The following is a 16,583-nucleotide window of genomic DNA, read 5'->3' as shown; positions in this document are numbered from 1 at the left end:
CACGTGATCTCTAAGCAACCAGGTGAGAACCACTCTAAAGTACCCACTGAGCCCAACAGGCAGTGAGGACTAGGCACAGTGGGAAGGACTCTAAATCTACCAGGCCACAGATGTCAATAATAGGATAGGCAATAATCAGCCTGTTAGCATCCACCATAGCTAAGGCTCTGAAAGGGCCTAATCCCTTCCTGAGGCCCTGACGTCTGCTATGACCCTCTGATATAGCAACGTTAGCTTGCAGATAATGGAAGGATAGGACAGCCCTTTCAGGGATGGGAGCTCTCTGAACCTTGATGTTGTTAGGTGGGCAGGGAATAAAGCTGTTTAGGATTCCTGGCCTCTTAGAGGACAAAGAGGACAACGGCTTGTTGAATCATGAGGTCTGGCAAAGAGTCATCTCTTTCATACTCAGGTATTTGTTTGTGATTTTGCATCAGAGGTTGATATGAAAATGTCCAGAAACATCTGTGATGCCTCCATCAGTAAGGCAAAGGCAGGAGAATTGTGAATTCCAGGCCAGACTAGGCTACATAGCAAGACCCCATGTGGTGGTTTTACTTACTGGCAACTGAGCACAACCTAGAATCACCTGAGAAGAAATTGTCTGCATGGGATGGACCCAAGAACATGTCTGTTGGGAATAATTCAATTCATTTAGTTGATGTGGGAGGAACCAGCCTACTGTGGGCAGTACCATTCCTTAGTCAAAGAGTCCTGCACTATGTAAGAGTGAAGAAATTAGATTCAGCACAAGTAAGCCAGCAAGTAAGCTGACTCAGCTCTAGTCTGCAAATATCCAATGTCCCAGGAGGCACAGAAAGGGATCACACCTATATTTGTAAACTGTTGACCTCAGTCCTCAAGCCATGCAAGTCAGCACAGAATACTCCACGACTATCAATGAAAAAGCCAAATTCTAATGACTACCATCCTGTTCAAGACCTATGGGAAGCTAATTGCAGGGTGATGGATATACACCCTACATTGCCTAACCCTTATACTTTGCTGAGCTCATTGCCCCTGGACCAAAAGTGGGAGTCTGTTCTTTATCTAAAAGAAACTTTTTTAGCTTACCCCAATACTCTACGAATCAGGAATACTTTGCCTTTGAACGGTGTGACCCAGAGGAAGGCATCAACAGACAGCTCACTTGGACCCCCCTTCCCCAAGGCGTTAAGAACTCATCCAACATCTTTGATGACACTTCACATAAGGACCTAAGTGAATACCAGGCTAACAACCCAGATATTACCCTTCTCCAATATGTAGATGATCTTCTGATGTACCAGAGTCCAAGGAGAGTTGCCAAAAAAGGGACTCAGAGACTCTTGCAGATTCTAGGGGACATGAGGTATTGAGCATCAGCTAAAAAGGCACAGCCTTGCAAGTCTGAAGTCACCTCCCTCAGTTATATCCTGAAGAAAGGCCAATGATGACTCTCAGGAGAATGAAAGAAGACTTGGTCTTAATATTCATACTCCCTATACTCCTTGATAGGTGAGAGTTCTTGGGGTTTGCAGGCTTCTGTAGACTATGGATTCCAGGCTTTGTCAAGATAGCTAAGCCTCTATATGAAGCCACCAAGGAAACTAATGATTTTATCAGGACTCAAGAGCAACAGAAGGCCTTTGAGAAGGTAAAACAGGCCCTGTTTTCAGTTCCTGCTTAGGGCTACCAGACATCACTAAGCCATTCATTCTATCTGCATGTTGATGAGCATGGAGGGGTAGCTAAAGGGGCTATGACCCAAAAACTCTAGGGCCATGGAAACAGCTGGTTGTTTATTTATCAAAGAAACTGGACTTAGTGGCAGCAGGATGGCAACCTTACCTGCGTATTGTTGCAGCCATGGCACTGTTGCTTAAAGATGCAAATAAATTAAATTTGGGTGAGTATTTGACCATGACTACCCCCTCTCCCATGCAATTGAAGGGGTACTCAATCAGCCTCCTGATCGATGGCTCAGTAATGTCCACATGACTCATTATCAGACTTAACCACCCTGGTTGGGTTACCTTCCAGCAGCCTGTTTCCCTGATCCCCTGGACTCTCCTACCCAATCCTAACTTGGACTGCCCACTCCACCAATGTTATGAGATACATAGTATATAACCTGATGTAAAGGATTCTCCTCTGCTGAAGGCAGAGTGATCCTGGTTTACTGAAGGGAGCAGCTTCATCCATGAAGGTCAGAGGAAAGCAGGTGTGGCAGTGACTACAGAAAGGGAGGTAATCTGGGTCCAGTCTCTTCCCCAGGCTCTTCAGCTCAAAGGGCTGAACTGATAACACTAACCCAGGCACTCATCATGGGGAGATGATGGGCTGTTAACATCTACATAGACAGCCAATATGCATTTGCCACTGCTCATGTGCCTAAAGCCATTTGCCAGGAATGAGGGCTCTTCACAACAGAAGGAGAAAATATCAAAAATAAAGATGAAATTCTACAACTCCTTAAGGTCCTGCCAAAACAAACAAACAACCAAACACAAAGGTAATCATTAATTGCCCAGGGCACCAAAAAGGAATGGCATCAGTAGCTAGAGGTAACAATCTGACAAGGCTAACAAGGAGGTAGCCTTACAGAAAACAGCCATCTTAGTGTGGGCTACTGTCCTACCCAACCACCCAATCTCAACCAGTCAGATCAACAGGTCTAAACAAAAGAAGAGATTAAATGGGCTAAAAACAAGCCCAAGAGTCAATGTCTAGAGGATTGGGGTGGGGGGACTGACTGAAGCTAATACAACGTCTTTAGCAAAAACCATTTTCAGAAAAATCTACAGAGTCACCCTCATGGGCATCAAATGAATGGCAGATTCGGTCAGACAATCTAAAGTGACGTTTAAGAACATACAGAGCACTCCTAAGCAGATAGCATCAAATTGTAAAGCTTGCCAACTGACCACTACTTCCAGCAATCCCAAACATCCAGGATCCCAGATGCAAGGTAAGACACTGGGGACCTATTAGGAAATTGATTTCACTGAGATCAAGCGAGGAAGGTACAGCTATAAGTATCTGCTGGTATTTGTGGACACTTTCTTCAGATGGACAGAATTCCCAACTAAGACTGATACAGAAAAGCTCGTGGTCAAGAAATTACTGAAAGATATCTTACCCAGATGTGGATTTCCTCATATGATAAGGTCAGATAATAGACTGGCATTTGTGTTCAAGGTAAGTCAGGATATAGCAAAATTCATTGGGGCAGACTAGACTGACCCCAAAGTTCAGGACAGGTAGAATGACTATAACATTAAAAGAGACTTTAACTAAATTGATTTTAGAGACTGGCTGGTTCTGGATGATCCTCCTTCCCTTTACCCCATGCCAAGTAAGGAATTCTCTTTACCAGAAGAGACTAACACCTTTTGAGATCCTGTATGGTATCCTAGCCCCCACTGCAGACCTGGAGGGTGATGATTGAATATTTAAGGTCAGAGCCACCCAACGGGCTCATAAATATCCTTGGCCTAAATTACATGCCCTCCATGAAGCAGACCTGGTTCTGGAACTGCACAAGTTTCAGCCAGAAGACTGGGTGTATGTGAAGAGAGTTCGCCAAGGCACACTTGAACGCAGGTGGAAAAGACCCCACATCATCCTGCTATGTCAACCGCTATCAAAGTGGACAGAATCACTGCCCGAATTCACTACACTCACGCCAGACCTACTAACCCACTCTCCACTAAAGAACACTACCTCATTCCAGTTCCAGAATGAAAGGTTCAAAGGGGTACCAACCCCCTGAAGTTAAAATTGACTCAGTCCTGAGTCTACTGTCCCTGCTAACTGTGTGTATTACAGATGTTAGCCCACACCAACCTTTTGATTTAATCTAGATGACTGAAAATCCAGAGACTGGCTATCGTGCCCAACTGGCCTGTACAAAAGGTTCAATCAAAACGTCTTGGTTTCTGGACTTGGTTTTTGATTTGTGCCAGCTAGCCGACAACTCATGGACCAACACCCAGCAGACTCCTCAAGATTCATAGCCTAAAGGCTGATGAGTGCGTTTTTAAAAATGTCCTAGGGGGATAGAACTACCAAATGTGGGGCTCCTGAAAAGTTCTACTGTGCTGCCTGGGGATGTGGAACATTCGTCACTGGAAATGGAGGATGGAGGATGATGAAAGAGGATCTTATCACAATTTCCTGACAAGGGGACAGCTCCAAAGTTATGCTCAGGTTCACTGACAAGGAAGAACAATCCAAGTGTCTTGGTCAAGGTTTCTATCCCTGCACAAAACATCATGACCAGGAAGCAAGTTGGGGAAGAAAGGGTTTTTATTCAGCTCACACTTCCATATTGCTGTTCATCACCAAAGGAAGTCAGGACTGGAACCCAAGCAGGTCAGGAAGCAGGAGCTGATGCAGAGGCCATGGAGGGATGTTACTTACTGGTTTGCTTCTTATGGTTTGCTTAGCCTGCTTCTTATAGAACCAGGTCTACCAGCCCAGGGATGGCACCACCCACCGTGGGCTGGGCCCTTCCCCCTTGATGACTAGTTGAGAAAATGCCTTACAGTTGGATCTCATGGAGGCATTTTCTCAACTGTGGCTCCTTTCTCTGTGATAACTCCAGCTTGTGTCAAGTTGACACAAAATCAGCCAGTACACAAAGGAATGGGAAGTCAGGAAATCTTGGGGTCTCCAGATTCACAATACTGGTGGGGGTTACAATTCCAAGTTACTCTTTAGAGTCAAACTCCTAATAAGGCCAGCTGCAGGCAAACCAGGAGCAGCAGTAGGCCCAAGTCAGATTCTAGCACCAGCATTGCTCCCAGCATCTTTTAGACCTACAACCACTTTACCACCAGTTATCCAATCTTGGGGACTCTCTGTTCCAGAACGCCTTCCTGAACAATCAGAATCAGCAGATCTCTTCTAGTCAATGATGGTAAATGCCTTCTAAATGCTGAATGCTTCCTAGCCAGAACTTACACTTCTTATTGGTTATGTTATAATGTTAGACCACCCCCATGAAGGCATAGGATTAATAGTGGGATACATTCCTGAAAGGGATTCTGCATGTAGGTGGTCTCAGGAAGGTCCAGCTTTAATCCCCCAAATCATATCAGGACAGGGCATCTGCCTGGGAAAGGACCCCTTGTCACATCAACACCTCTGTAATTGGTCCATTCCAAATGGATTATCCTCCCAGAACAGGCATGGTGGGCCTGTTCAATAGGACTGACCCCTTGTGAGAAAGGGGCGGTTCTTAGTTTTTCTACCTCAAATGGGTTTATATCTTGGTTCAATTAGTGCCCCACATAACCTATAATTCAGAGAAAATGATATTGAGAACTTTAGTAAGACATATTGAGGGAGACCTTATGAGACAAAGGAGAGAACCTACCTCTTTGACTTTAACATTAATTCTAGGGGCAGGGCTAGCCGCGCTAACATTACAGGAAAAAAATTATAACAGTTTAAAGACAGACATAGAGAAAGATACCTAGTGCCTAGGAAGGTCCATTTCCCATCTGGAGTGTAATGTAGATTCTTTAGCTGAAGTGGTGTTAGAAAACAGGCAGGGCTTAGACTTGGTATTTCTGCAACAAGGAGGGCTATGGGCCGCCTTCCATAAGGAGTGCTGCTTCTCCATCAGCCATTCTGGAGTTATTCATGAGTCATTGGCTAAGGTCAGGGAAAACCTAGATAGGCACCAAAGAGACTGGGAAGAACCCAAAAGTTGGTATCGTTTATTATTTGATCCCTCCCCTCAGTGAACAACTCTTATTTCCACCCTAATAGAACCCTTAGTCATTCTTTTACTTCTCCTTACCTTCAGACTATGTATTCTAAACAAACTTTTCCAATATATAAAACATAGACTGGGAATCATTCAGTGAATGGTAATGAGATCTTACTTTCAACAAATTACCATGGAAGTTCTAGACCTCTAGGAGCCCAAGATTGATCTCAAAAGCTACTTAATAGAAGGAAGGAGTAAAATGATTAGTTACAGAATAAACTTCATTTAAGTTAATGTCCTCAGATTAACATGGCTCCCACCCTTGAATTCTGAGAAACCCCAGGGAATGTTCTTGGCAGTTGCCAAATACTTATAGCAGCTTTAGCCAGCTAATAACAGGGTGGGCTAAGAAAACGTGATTCCTTCCCAGATCATGATGCCCCTTTTAGATGTGTGGATCCCTGCCAGAGGTTTGACCAGATGCTGTGAACCAATCAGCCCAAAGGCTAACAACATTTCTTTTCCCAATCATGTAATGCCAAGGCTCGGAAATCCCTGCTTGCGCTTTTTCCCTTTATAAACCCCATTTCCCTAGACTTGGGGCGGCTACTCTCCTGTCCTGCTGTCTCAGAGACGTTTGTGGTCCAGGCTCAATCTTGAAAAAAGACTCGAGTGCTTGCATCAGAGTCGTGGTCCCTGGTGGTCTCTTAGGGGGTTCCGTGATCTGAGCATCTCACTGGCACATGCTGGCACCTATCTTGGTCTTTGCTGTTTTCCCTACCAGAGCAAGCAGAAGTAGCTGTGATTTATTACGCATCCACACATGTGGCTTAAAGAAACTCCCAAGTTTGCTGGAGATGGCCAGCTTTGCTACAGTGTAGCAGTTCCAAAATGATCAGAGCTCCAGGGTCTTCGCACAGGTTGCATTGCTCTTTTGTTTGGGAAACAAATTGGCTACTTGAAGTCCAGCTGTGATATCAGCAGGCCGAGCAACCAGAAGCACAGGGTAAAGAAAGCTACAGCCTTTCTCACTTTGATGGTGTGTCTGGCTTATTCAGAGATTAAGAGTGGTGCTTATTAATGGCAGTAGGACTGATCTATCAGAATGATGTCACAGCTCCAAATCTGTATGTACTCCGTAACATAGCCAGGACATGTATGACCTGAAAGCTAATAGTGTTGGAGAGGAGTTGACAAATTTCATATTAATGCAGGAGTCTGCAGAAACCTCCAATAACCAGAGAAAGAGCTAGCACAGAATCAGGAACAAGTTGACCTCACTGACCTCTAAAAACCGATCCACATTCTTTCCAAGTACAGGGGAACCCCTTCCCCCACAAAACCAATGCCTTCAAGAAACTGATCTGAAGCTGGATGTGGTGGCACTGGCCTTTAATTCCAGTACTCAGGCAGGCAAATCTCTTTGAGTTCAAGGCCAGCCTGGTCTACAAATCAAGTTCCAGGAGGGTCAAACTGCTCTGTCCACTCTGATCTCCTACTGTTTGCCTGCCACCCTGACCAGACCTCACAGAAAGAGAGAAGCAAAGAGAGTCCATGCCCAGCGGGCCTTGGGAGCTCCACTGATTTCATAGCCAGCCAGCCAGCCAGGGCGGTGTTGAGTCAGAGATGGAGCATCTGGGAATAGAAGGAGGCTCTCATTTACCATTTATTGAGCACATATTATGTGCTTAAGCCTAGTTAGACCCTAAACCCAGAGGATCCCATGGATCTCTCTGAGTATCCCATGGCAGATTATTACCTGTGCTTACTGGTGAGGATGTTGGGTGGTAGGGCATTGACTCGCCCACAGCACACAGTGGGGACTTGAAGCTAGCGGTCAGCATGTGGTCTCCCAACTTCTTCTGGTGGAGCCAACTAGGCCTGCTTCCTCCTCTGGGACCTGGGAGTTAGGAACAAGTGAGGTGGCCCTGGGAGATCAAGGTCTCTTCCAGAGAGGTTCACGAGAGGTCAGAGATCCTGCTCAGATCTGCAGCTTTGCCCAGTGTGTGAGTATGCGTGAGCAGGCGTGAGTATGCTTGCATGTGTGTAGACAAGAAACACGTCCTGCAACGGGGGAGAAAAAACAAGGATCCTAGACACCTGTGGGCTAGCCTTGTGTCCTAATAACATGATCGCCCTTTTTTAGATGGTGCTTCTTCATCTAGGGCCCAAGTTACATATGTACACTGAGAGCCTCAGCCTCAAACCCACTGGGAAACACTGACTGGTTAAGCTTTCAGGTGCTGGGGTGGGAAGGAACGTCAAGGATCCCTGCGGTGTCCCCTGCTAAGCATGGTCATGTCCTCCACAGGCCCAGCCGCCATGGCGCACTGCAAGCCAGAGCAGGATGACTGGCTGCTGGCCCACCTGAAACACCTGCTCTTCATCTTCAACTTCTTCTTCTGGGTAAGCGAAGGCTATGGCACACCCCTCCCCACACCTACAGTCTGGCCATATTCACTGTGAGTCGCTGCCAAGGTTGACTTCTCCCAAGCTCATGACCATGCCGAGGTTCATCCAGCCAGAGCTTGGAGCCAGCCCTGCCCTGACTTATGAAGGTGGGAGGGATCCAGGCCATTGTTCTTATGGAGTCTAGGACACTACATCTACACTGAACTGTGTGTGGCCTCATCTGTCTTCCCTGCCACCAGCCCACTGTACCCGAGTTATCCTGACTGCCGAAATGATGTCCCCTCCCCCACTGAAGCCCTCTGGCATTGCCCTGGTCTCAAGAACTGCACTGAGACAGGAATGATTTCTATGGACACAAGTTCCCCACAGCAGTGTGGCCTCTCATTCCCAGAGGTGATTGATTACCTGGCTAATTAGGAACACAATACAATCAATCCCCAGATGGCCAGTAGAAATGTTACCTTTTATTCCAGCTCATTTATTAAGATGATGACTCGCGCTGTAATCCAGGCTGGCTTTGAACTGGTGACCCTCCTGCCTCACTCTCAAAACTGCAAGGCTTATAGGGGCTTGCTACCGCATCTGGTGTTTGTTGATTGTGTGTTTCATATTGTGCACTCGTTGGATGTGGGAAAGACTAAGAGGGCAGGTTTATAGTCAGCAGGAACCCTGGCAGCTGTGGGTGCTGTGGTCCAGGGCAGCTTAGCTGGGATCTCCAAGACTGTTTCCCTAGGTATAGTTTGGAGATCACCCCTAACCTCTAAGACTGAAAATGTCCCCAAACAACATTCTGATGAGACAGGGCTAGCCTCCAAGTACCAGGTTAGGGATCACTACAGACACACACACATACACACACACACACACACACACACACACACACACACACACAACGGGAAACACAGAGAAACCAAAGGGTCACACTGGTCCCAAGCTCCTTCCTGACCAAGACAGCATCTCAGGATAGGTTCCAAAGCATAGAAAACTCAGACAGCATCAGATTCTGCCTGTTAAAATGATAGACAGAGAGTTTGCTTAAATATGTTTTTTGCAAAGTTGCTGTAAAGAAAAACACAAAAATAAAACAACTTGCTCTTACCTTTCCAGGAAAGTTTTCTGGAACAGGGAGGCCCAGGGACACAGATCCTGGACACTTAAGCTCTGGGGCTGAGGCCTGACAACTAGGCCACATGCATAGCTTTGACCCTCAGATAAATCAGTGTTTAGAATTCTTGTAAGTGGCATTCTCCCTCCTTCCCTCCCTCCCTCCCTTTATTCCTCTCTCCCTCTTTCCTTTTCTTCATTCTTTTTTTTTGAATTTTTTTTAAGGTTTTGGGTTTCTTTTAAGCTTTTTTATTTGTTTTCTGAGACAAGGTCTCATACCGTAGCCCAGGCTGTCCCCAGACTTGTGGCAATCCTCTTAACCTTAGCTGGGATACAGGCATGAGTCACCACGTGTCTGGGTCAAGGTTTGTTGTTGTTGTTGTTGTTGTTGTTGTTGTTAAGACTTTTTTCCTGAACATACAAGTCTCCTGTGTCCACCCCAGATAATCTCCAAAGACTGACAAGAATCAAACAATGAATTCCCACATCTTACATGTGGGTTTCCTAGGGTGGCTAGGACAACGTACTGCAGTCCACAGAGGCATTAACCAGCAGGTTGTTACTTGAAGTTCTAGACCAAAAAGTCTATGATCCAGGGCCATGCTCAGGCCCCTCGAATTAAGTAGAATTTACCAGAGAATATGCAGGGAGCAAACTCTTCCCCCAAAACAGGTACCTTCCTGTTGGAGACACATCCCTAAATCCAATTGTTGTGACTTACCTGAAACTGCTCAGATGACAAAGAAGTGTCTGCGTGCCTCCCATGGGGTCAGCACAGCTTTGCTTTCCCTAAAGAACTACAGAGCAGGGCAATGGCCAAAAGCCAGCATGGAGCAAAAAGCCCAGGATGCCAGCCTGGAGGCCATGATGCCCAGCACTGAAAGGATGCATAGACACCCCAGTGACCATCCATTTGACTCCAACCCTCAGTGTCATTTGTGCCCTTATTGTATAGACGGGGACCTGGCTCACCAAGTTCAGTTGTTGACAGTGGCCCTGGTTATGTTTCCATTGCTTTAAATAGACAATATGAGCAAGGAAACTTACAGAAGAAAGAGTTTATTTGTGCTTTACAGTTTCAGAGGGTGAGTCCATGACCATCATGGCACGGAGCTTGGCAGCAGGCAGACAGGCATGGTGCTGGAGCAGCTGCTGAGTGCTTATATCCTAAACCTCAAACGTGAGGCAGAGAGCCCTAACTGGGAGTACATGGGGTTTTGAAAGCCCACCCCTAGTGACAGACCTCCAACAAGGTCACACCTACCAATCCTTCCTAAATAGTTCCACCAACTGAGGAGCAAGTATTCAAACAGATAAGCCTATGGGAGACATTCTTATCAAACCACCACAACAATCTAGCCACTAGGCAGTTCACTTTCATTATATATATGTCCAGAACTGCAAGACTTAAAACTTGCTATTGTGTGTTTTCTAATACAATTGGTGGTCTATATTGGTGCCCTGCTGTTGATCAGCTTCCTCCATTCCTAGAAGGTCACTTAGAGCTCTGGCTTCATGACCTGCATAACAGAGAAGGACTGTGAACAGGAAACATTGCTTCTGAAGCGAACCTGCCTGCATGGGGCATGGTGTCCTCTGAGACCTTCCTTCTTTGTCAATAATCCTGAGTGGGTCACATTCCTGCATCTGAGGAAAGCAGAACAGACCCCATGAACTCTACTCTCCCTGGCCAGGACTCAAGAGCTCCCCACCCCCACCCCCACATCACCCTGTCCCCCAGGCCTCCTTGGATTAGCTCTGACTAGGGATCACAGATGCCACCATTGACACACCTCCTTGGGTGACCCTGAAAAGCAAACATTCCCAGCTTTTCTGTGTGGCTGCTAAAGAGACATTTTTCTCTCCCTCCCCCTTCTTTAAATAGCTCCCATCATCCCTCTGTTCTCTAATTTATTATTTTAATTAGCTGCTTGGCTGTGTCAATAATCAAAACATCCCCAACCTCCCGGAAGCTCTGCCAGGCTGTGGCAGGAACCCGGGAATGCTACCTCTGCTCACAGCCTGTCCTGCCTTGGGGGGGCACCCAGGATTTGGTGCTACAGTTGGGGACCCCATTTAGAGAAACATAAGCAACTGAGATGTTCAAGCAAGTCAGAGCACTTGTTAGGCTAGCAGGAGGACCTGAGTTTAATGCACAGCGCTTATGTGCAAAGCCAGCTGGGGAGGCAGGGTGGAAACCAGAGGATCAGAGCACTGGGCTTGCTGACTGCAGGCTGGCTCCAGGTTCAGTGAGAGATCCTGTCTCATGGGAACTAAGGAGAAGTAGAACATCCCAAATCCTCCTGTGGCCTACGAGTATGTGTGGGCTTGTATACCTTCACACACACACACACACACACACACACACACACACACACACACAAAGAGAGAGAGAGAGGGGGGGGGGCTAGACAAACAGACAGACACAGAGACACAGAGACAGAGACTCAGGCTAAGACTGGGGGCAGGAACGTGGAAGACTTCAGCACCACCCAAGAACACTCCCTCTTTAGACCCTCCCTTGAGATCCAACCGTTCATACCTGCCCAGTCCCACAGGACCCCAGACTGGAAGGCTAACTGAAGGGTGCTTCATCAAGCAGCTGTGAGCAAGCCGCCTCCTGGACTCCAGGCAGGACATCTCAGTGATGTATATCTTTGGGTCTTGGGTGGAATTATCCCTTGGGTCTGGCGTCAGCGCCCTGTTTGGAGTGACTTGCTCACATCTCACAGTGCAACAGCATCAGCTGGGACAGCATGATTCCTAGCCCATTGTGTGACCATAAGAATGTCACTGAGGCCTGGACCCTAATTCCTCCCTCTAAACAACGACATCTTTTTTTTATTTTGTTTTCTTCCGTCTTCCCTCTTTCCCTTCCTCCTTCTGTGACTCTTCTCTTCCTTCCATAAGAACTTACCCTGCACTCTAGCACTGTCCAGTGTCCCAGGGTAAATGAAGATTAAGAAGCTAAAATGGAGACAGTGTATCCAGTAAAACAGATCTGTACAGTGCATAAGGATAGAAACAAGGTTCCGCTGGTCGGCGGACAGCAGGGCTTGCTGGGTGGGTGTGCATGACCCCAAACAAGCTTTCCTCTGGCTTCTGCACTGTCTTTGAAAACCGAGCCAGTGACGTGACCCTCTGCCTGTCCCAGCTCCGACCCTGTGATTTTGCATATGTCAGGGTAGGTAAGGTTCAACATAAGAGAGTCAGAGACCCGTGCATTCATTTCATCAGTAGAAAATTAAAAGCACGATGCTGCAGGTGGAATGCCACCCCAGATCTGCATGTAACAAGACCATCTCTAACAAGGTTGTTCCCACAGAAATGAGACAGAGCCAACGGCCAATAGGAACTCCTCATGGCAGGGCTGGGAGCGACACCTCCCTGGTATTTGAGAAGTGTTGCTCATTAACAGGATGCAGAGCAGCTTCCTGTCCCTAGGAGGCTCCAGCCTGAATGGGCACTGGGGTGCCACTGGTCCTCCTGTGCACTGGACTCAACCAGTGCTGTGAGAACTGAAGCTACAGACAGGGATCCAGCTGACTACATACAGGGAAGTCAGAGGAGGGGTGAGATTTAAAGGTGTCCTAACCAGGGCTGTGGCAGGGCTGGAGGCAGAGCACTTGCCTAGTGTATGAAAGACCCTGGCTTCCATGCCAACATGCCCCCCAAAGAGAAAGATATCCAAATATCCAAGGAGACCAACCTTGGTTCACACCAGACAATTCGTTTTTTTCCAGCCTGGTAACCTCCAGTCACATCACCTTTCCAAGCATGACTCTGGTAACTAAAGTCAGCGTCTCTCCACCAATGGCATCATCCATGAAACGCCAAGCAATAATGCATTGACTTAACATTCTATACCAGTGCCCCTGTAGGCCCTCCTCAGAGCCTCCTCATGGGCTGGAGAGACAGGAGAATGCCCTGAAGCCAGAGGGCCAGTTAGCCTGGTGTAAGCGGTGGCAAACCAGAGACCCTGCCTGTCTCAACAAAGCAGGAGAAGACATCTGACCTAAGGTTGGCCTTCCGCCTCCACCTCATGCAGAGAAGCCACACATGCAGATAGGCACGCCCACCACAGACGTGTATCATACCACACGTAAAGAGATTAAACATAATAGAATAAGAGACAAAGAGTGAACACTTCCTAAGAGGCCCCTAGAGCCAGGGAATGAAAGAAGGAAAGCTAACCAAGTGAAGCCAATATTTAAAGGTCCCAGGCAAATGCAGGAGAGTCTGGGCTCTGTTTGGGGGGGGGGGTGCAGATCGTTCAGAGGCCCGGCCCACCTCTGGGTAGAGGGAGAGCTGGGGGGGTGTTCTGGGACAGGAGCCCGGGCGGACCATACAGTGAGGACAGGGAGGTGGTTCTGACAGCAGGTGGAATCCGCGTACAGACATCACAGAGACATCAGTGCCCCGAGAAGGCTGTTGGGTGCTCGGGTGATATTGGTGTTGAGGAAGCTGCCCTGGAAGCATTCATGAATGAGGAGCGTGGTCCTGAGTGGGCCAGCCTCTCTACCTGACCCCAGACCTTCCTCGAATGTCAGAGAGCAGGTATTAAGCAGCCCTACTCTGCCCCCACCACCCCTGACACATGGCCCTTCACCCTGCGTTCCCTGCCTTTCCACAGCACAGGCAGCCCATTACAGGGGGCAGAGAACCTTGCCCAGGGCATCTTTCTTAGAGGTCCCGTAGCTTCCTGTGTCTCCAGCAGAGAAACCCTACCTGTGAAATCCTGACGATACAGATAGATATAGATAGATATAAATATAGATATAGATTGCCTCTCCTGTCCATCTCTTTACACACACACACACACACACACACACACACACACACACACACACACAATTTTCTGGTGCACTGGCTACAGGCCATGGCTGAGAAATTCAGCTACTGTTAGACAGAAAACCATCTCTGTCCTATGAAGAGCTGAGGCTACAGAACCAAGCTGATGCAAACAGCTGGAGAAACAAGATCTGGGGTCAGCGCTCTACCCCCACAGTTTCTGCCCAGTGACCCAATCTGCAGATAAAAGACACTTTGACTCAAAGAAGCTGTCCCACCCCACACACAATCATACAACCGAAAGGACTTGGCCCTGTCTTTCTGGCTTCTGCCCTCCTGTGACACCTGGTGATCCATCCCAATAAGGAACATTTTTACTTCCTGTTCAAAGGTAGAGGTGACCAAGTCCCATATGACAAATCAAAGTCTCTGAAGGAGTTATGAAAGACCCTCCTGCTCCTCATGGCTAGTGACAGAGTTAGTACTAGCCTCTCAGTAACTACCGTCTTCACTAGTTGGAACTCACTGAGAAGTGAGGCCCTGGGGTCCCAGAACCACTGATCCACATCATTCTCTTGCTTTCCTGGGATTATCAGACCCAGCGTTAAGCTTGTCTTTTGGACCTTGATTAGGCAGGATGGTCCTCCAGACCCTTCCGGATCCTGCATTGTGGCTGGAGACCCAGCTTCCCTACAAGATCTGATATTTTGCAAGATCTGAAAGTGGTAGGCAAAGCTCTCTGCTCAAGCCCTGAACCTAAGTCACCCTGGCAGCTTGCTGCTCTTAGGGAAGGAGACAGGACTTTGAGAAGCTTCCCAGGCCAGCTGTTCTATGGAACTTCACACAGCGCCACCTACTGGTGAGAGGGTAGAACGCTTAGATCTGTGCTGTGATTCTCAAAGGGGCACCGAGGAACTTTCTAAATGGCCCTGCCTGGGTCTTACTTTTAGGGGTTCTGATTGGCCCGGCACCAGGCCTGTTTTCTCATAGCTCCTCAGGTGATTATGCAGTCACGACTCCGAGGATGTGGAGAAAGCCTGGAGACTTATCTGGACACGTGCTTTGCCATGATTTACAGGCCGACTTCAGCTCTGGATCCCAAATGCATTATTTTATGTGTTAAATGACTTTTTTTTGTGTGTCAGATCCTGAGTGGCTCCATATACCCCAGCAGATTACCTGTCCACAAGCCAGTCTGAGCTTATCCTCCTGAGGGTCCGAGATATGGATGCTCATCTTACTGGTTTGGGAAAGGCTGGGGGCTCACAGTTAGCTCACCGAATATAAAATGTGTGTCTGTTTCAATACAGAGATTGTGCTCATTAAACACCATGTATAACATATTTTATGGCGTTATAATGCATCGTGATCACACTATCTCATGATGTTCAGAATCTCTGCTTGGCAGTTTCCTGTGCCTTTAGTTAATTTGTTTTGAAGGGGGGAGGAGAAGAAGAGAGGGGGGAGGAAGGAAGGGAGGGAGGAGGAGGAAGGAAAGGAGAGGGAGGGAGGGAAGAGGAAGAGAGAGGAACAGGAGAGAGGGGAGACGGAGAGAGAAGGAGGGAGGGCAAGGGAGGGAGGAGGAGAGAGTAAGGTAGAGAGAGGGGAAAGTGAGGGAGGGAGGAGGAGGGATGGAAGAGGAAGGGAGGGAGAAGAAGAGAGGGAGGGAGAGGGAGGGGAGAGGGAGGGAGGAGGGAGGGAAGGGAGAGAGAGGGAGGAGGGAGGGAAGAGAGAGAGAAGAAAGGAGAGGAGAGGAATGGAGGAAAGGGGAGGGAGGGAGAGGGAGAAAGAGAGATGGAGAAGGGAGAGGCTACTTCTTAGTTAATGCCCCGTGTTTGTTAGGCAAAGACCTCAACATGTCTCTTGGGCTGAAGTTTGCCGATACACTATGGACAAAGTACACATCCAGATAAGTCCTTGGAAGAAAGTAACTGAAGGGGCGTCTTTAGGCGGTGTAGATGAGAACCACCAATCTAGTGAGGCTTTCTCAACTTAAAAGATGGAGGCCTGGGGAGCAAAGACCTTAAAGGACCGTCTCCATCTCCCAGCTGAACTGTTCAGAGCCAAGACCCTCCCTCGAGCTTTCCAGCAATTCCGTTATGTAAGGGAACTGTGGGGGTGATGTTTTTACTTGGTGTTCCTAGTGGGCACGGAAGCTGACCAGCAGGGGTGGCCACTAGTCATTCATGCCTTGTTCAGCCACCCACCCAGACTCAGAACACTCATAGGAATTGTGTGGGGGATAGCTAGCTGTCACCCATGGGGTCTCAGAACATCTACTGTTTCCTGGGATCCCTGACTCTGAGTATGATTTGTAGGCTATGTCTTTGTTGCTCTTGATAGCACCAAGAAAAGTGCCAGAAAGTGTAGCGTAAGGTGCTATTCATCAAAAGGTGCACCCCAAGTTTAAAGAGGTTACAAAGGAAGGGGGAACTGTGCCTCAAGCAGTGGAGGGGAGGTTAACCTCTCCAGTTCCATGGTCCTCCGTGGTGCCCTTACGCTGGCTTCTTTTAGAGGTGCCAATGGGGATAAAAGGGTACTTGGAAAAAATCATCCATTTGAACAGCAGAAGCAG

General features: G+C 47.8%; 1 protein-coding gene across 1 annotated transcript in view; it reads left to right on the top strand.

Annotated features, from left to right (window-relative positions):
• The window catches only part of TSPAN11 (tetraspanin 11), a 60,764-nt gene that overhangs the window by 18,090 nt on the left and 26,091 nt on the right, over positions 1 to 16,583 (top strand). Inside the window, exon 2 of the mRNA XM_080914048.1 lies at positions 8,013 to 8,107. Within this exon, the coding sequence (XP_080770174.1) occupies positions 8,024 to 8,107 (84 nt within the window). The 5' untranslated portion in view covers positions 8,013 to 8,023. The remainder of the gene's footprint in view (positions 1 to 8,012; positions 8,108 to 16,583) is intronic.

This window comes from Micromys minutus, assembly GCF_963924665.1.
Source record: "Micromys minutus genome assembly, chromosome: 3".
NCBI lineage: Eukaryota > Metazoa > Chordata > Mammalia > Rodentia > Muridae > Micromys > Micromys minutus.
The sequence above is the reverse complement of the archived record's forward strand: the minus strand, read 5'-3'. Positions and strand labels throughout refer to the sequence as shown.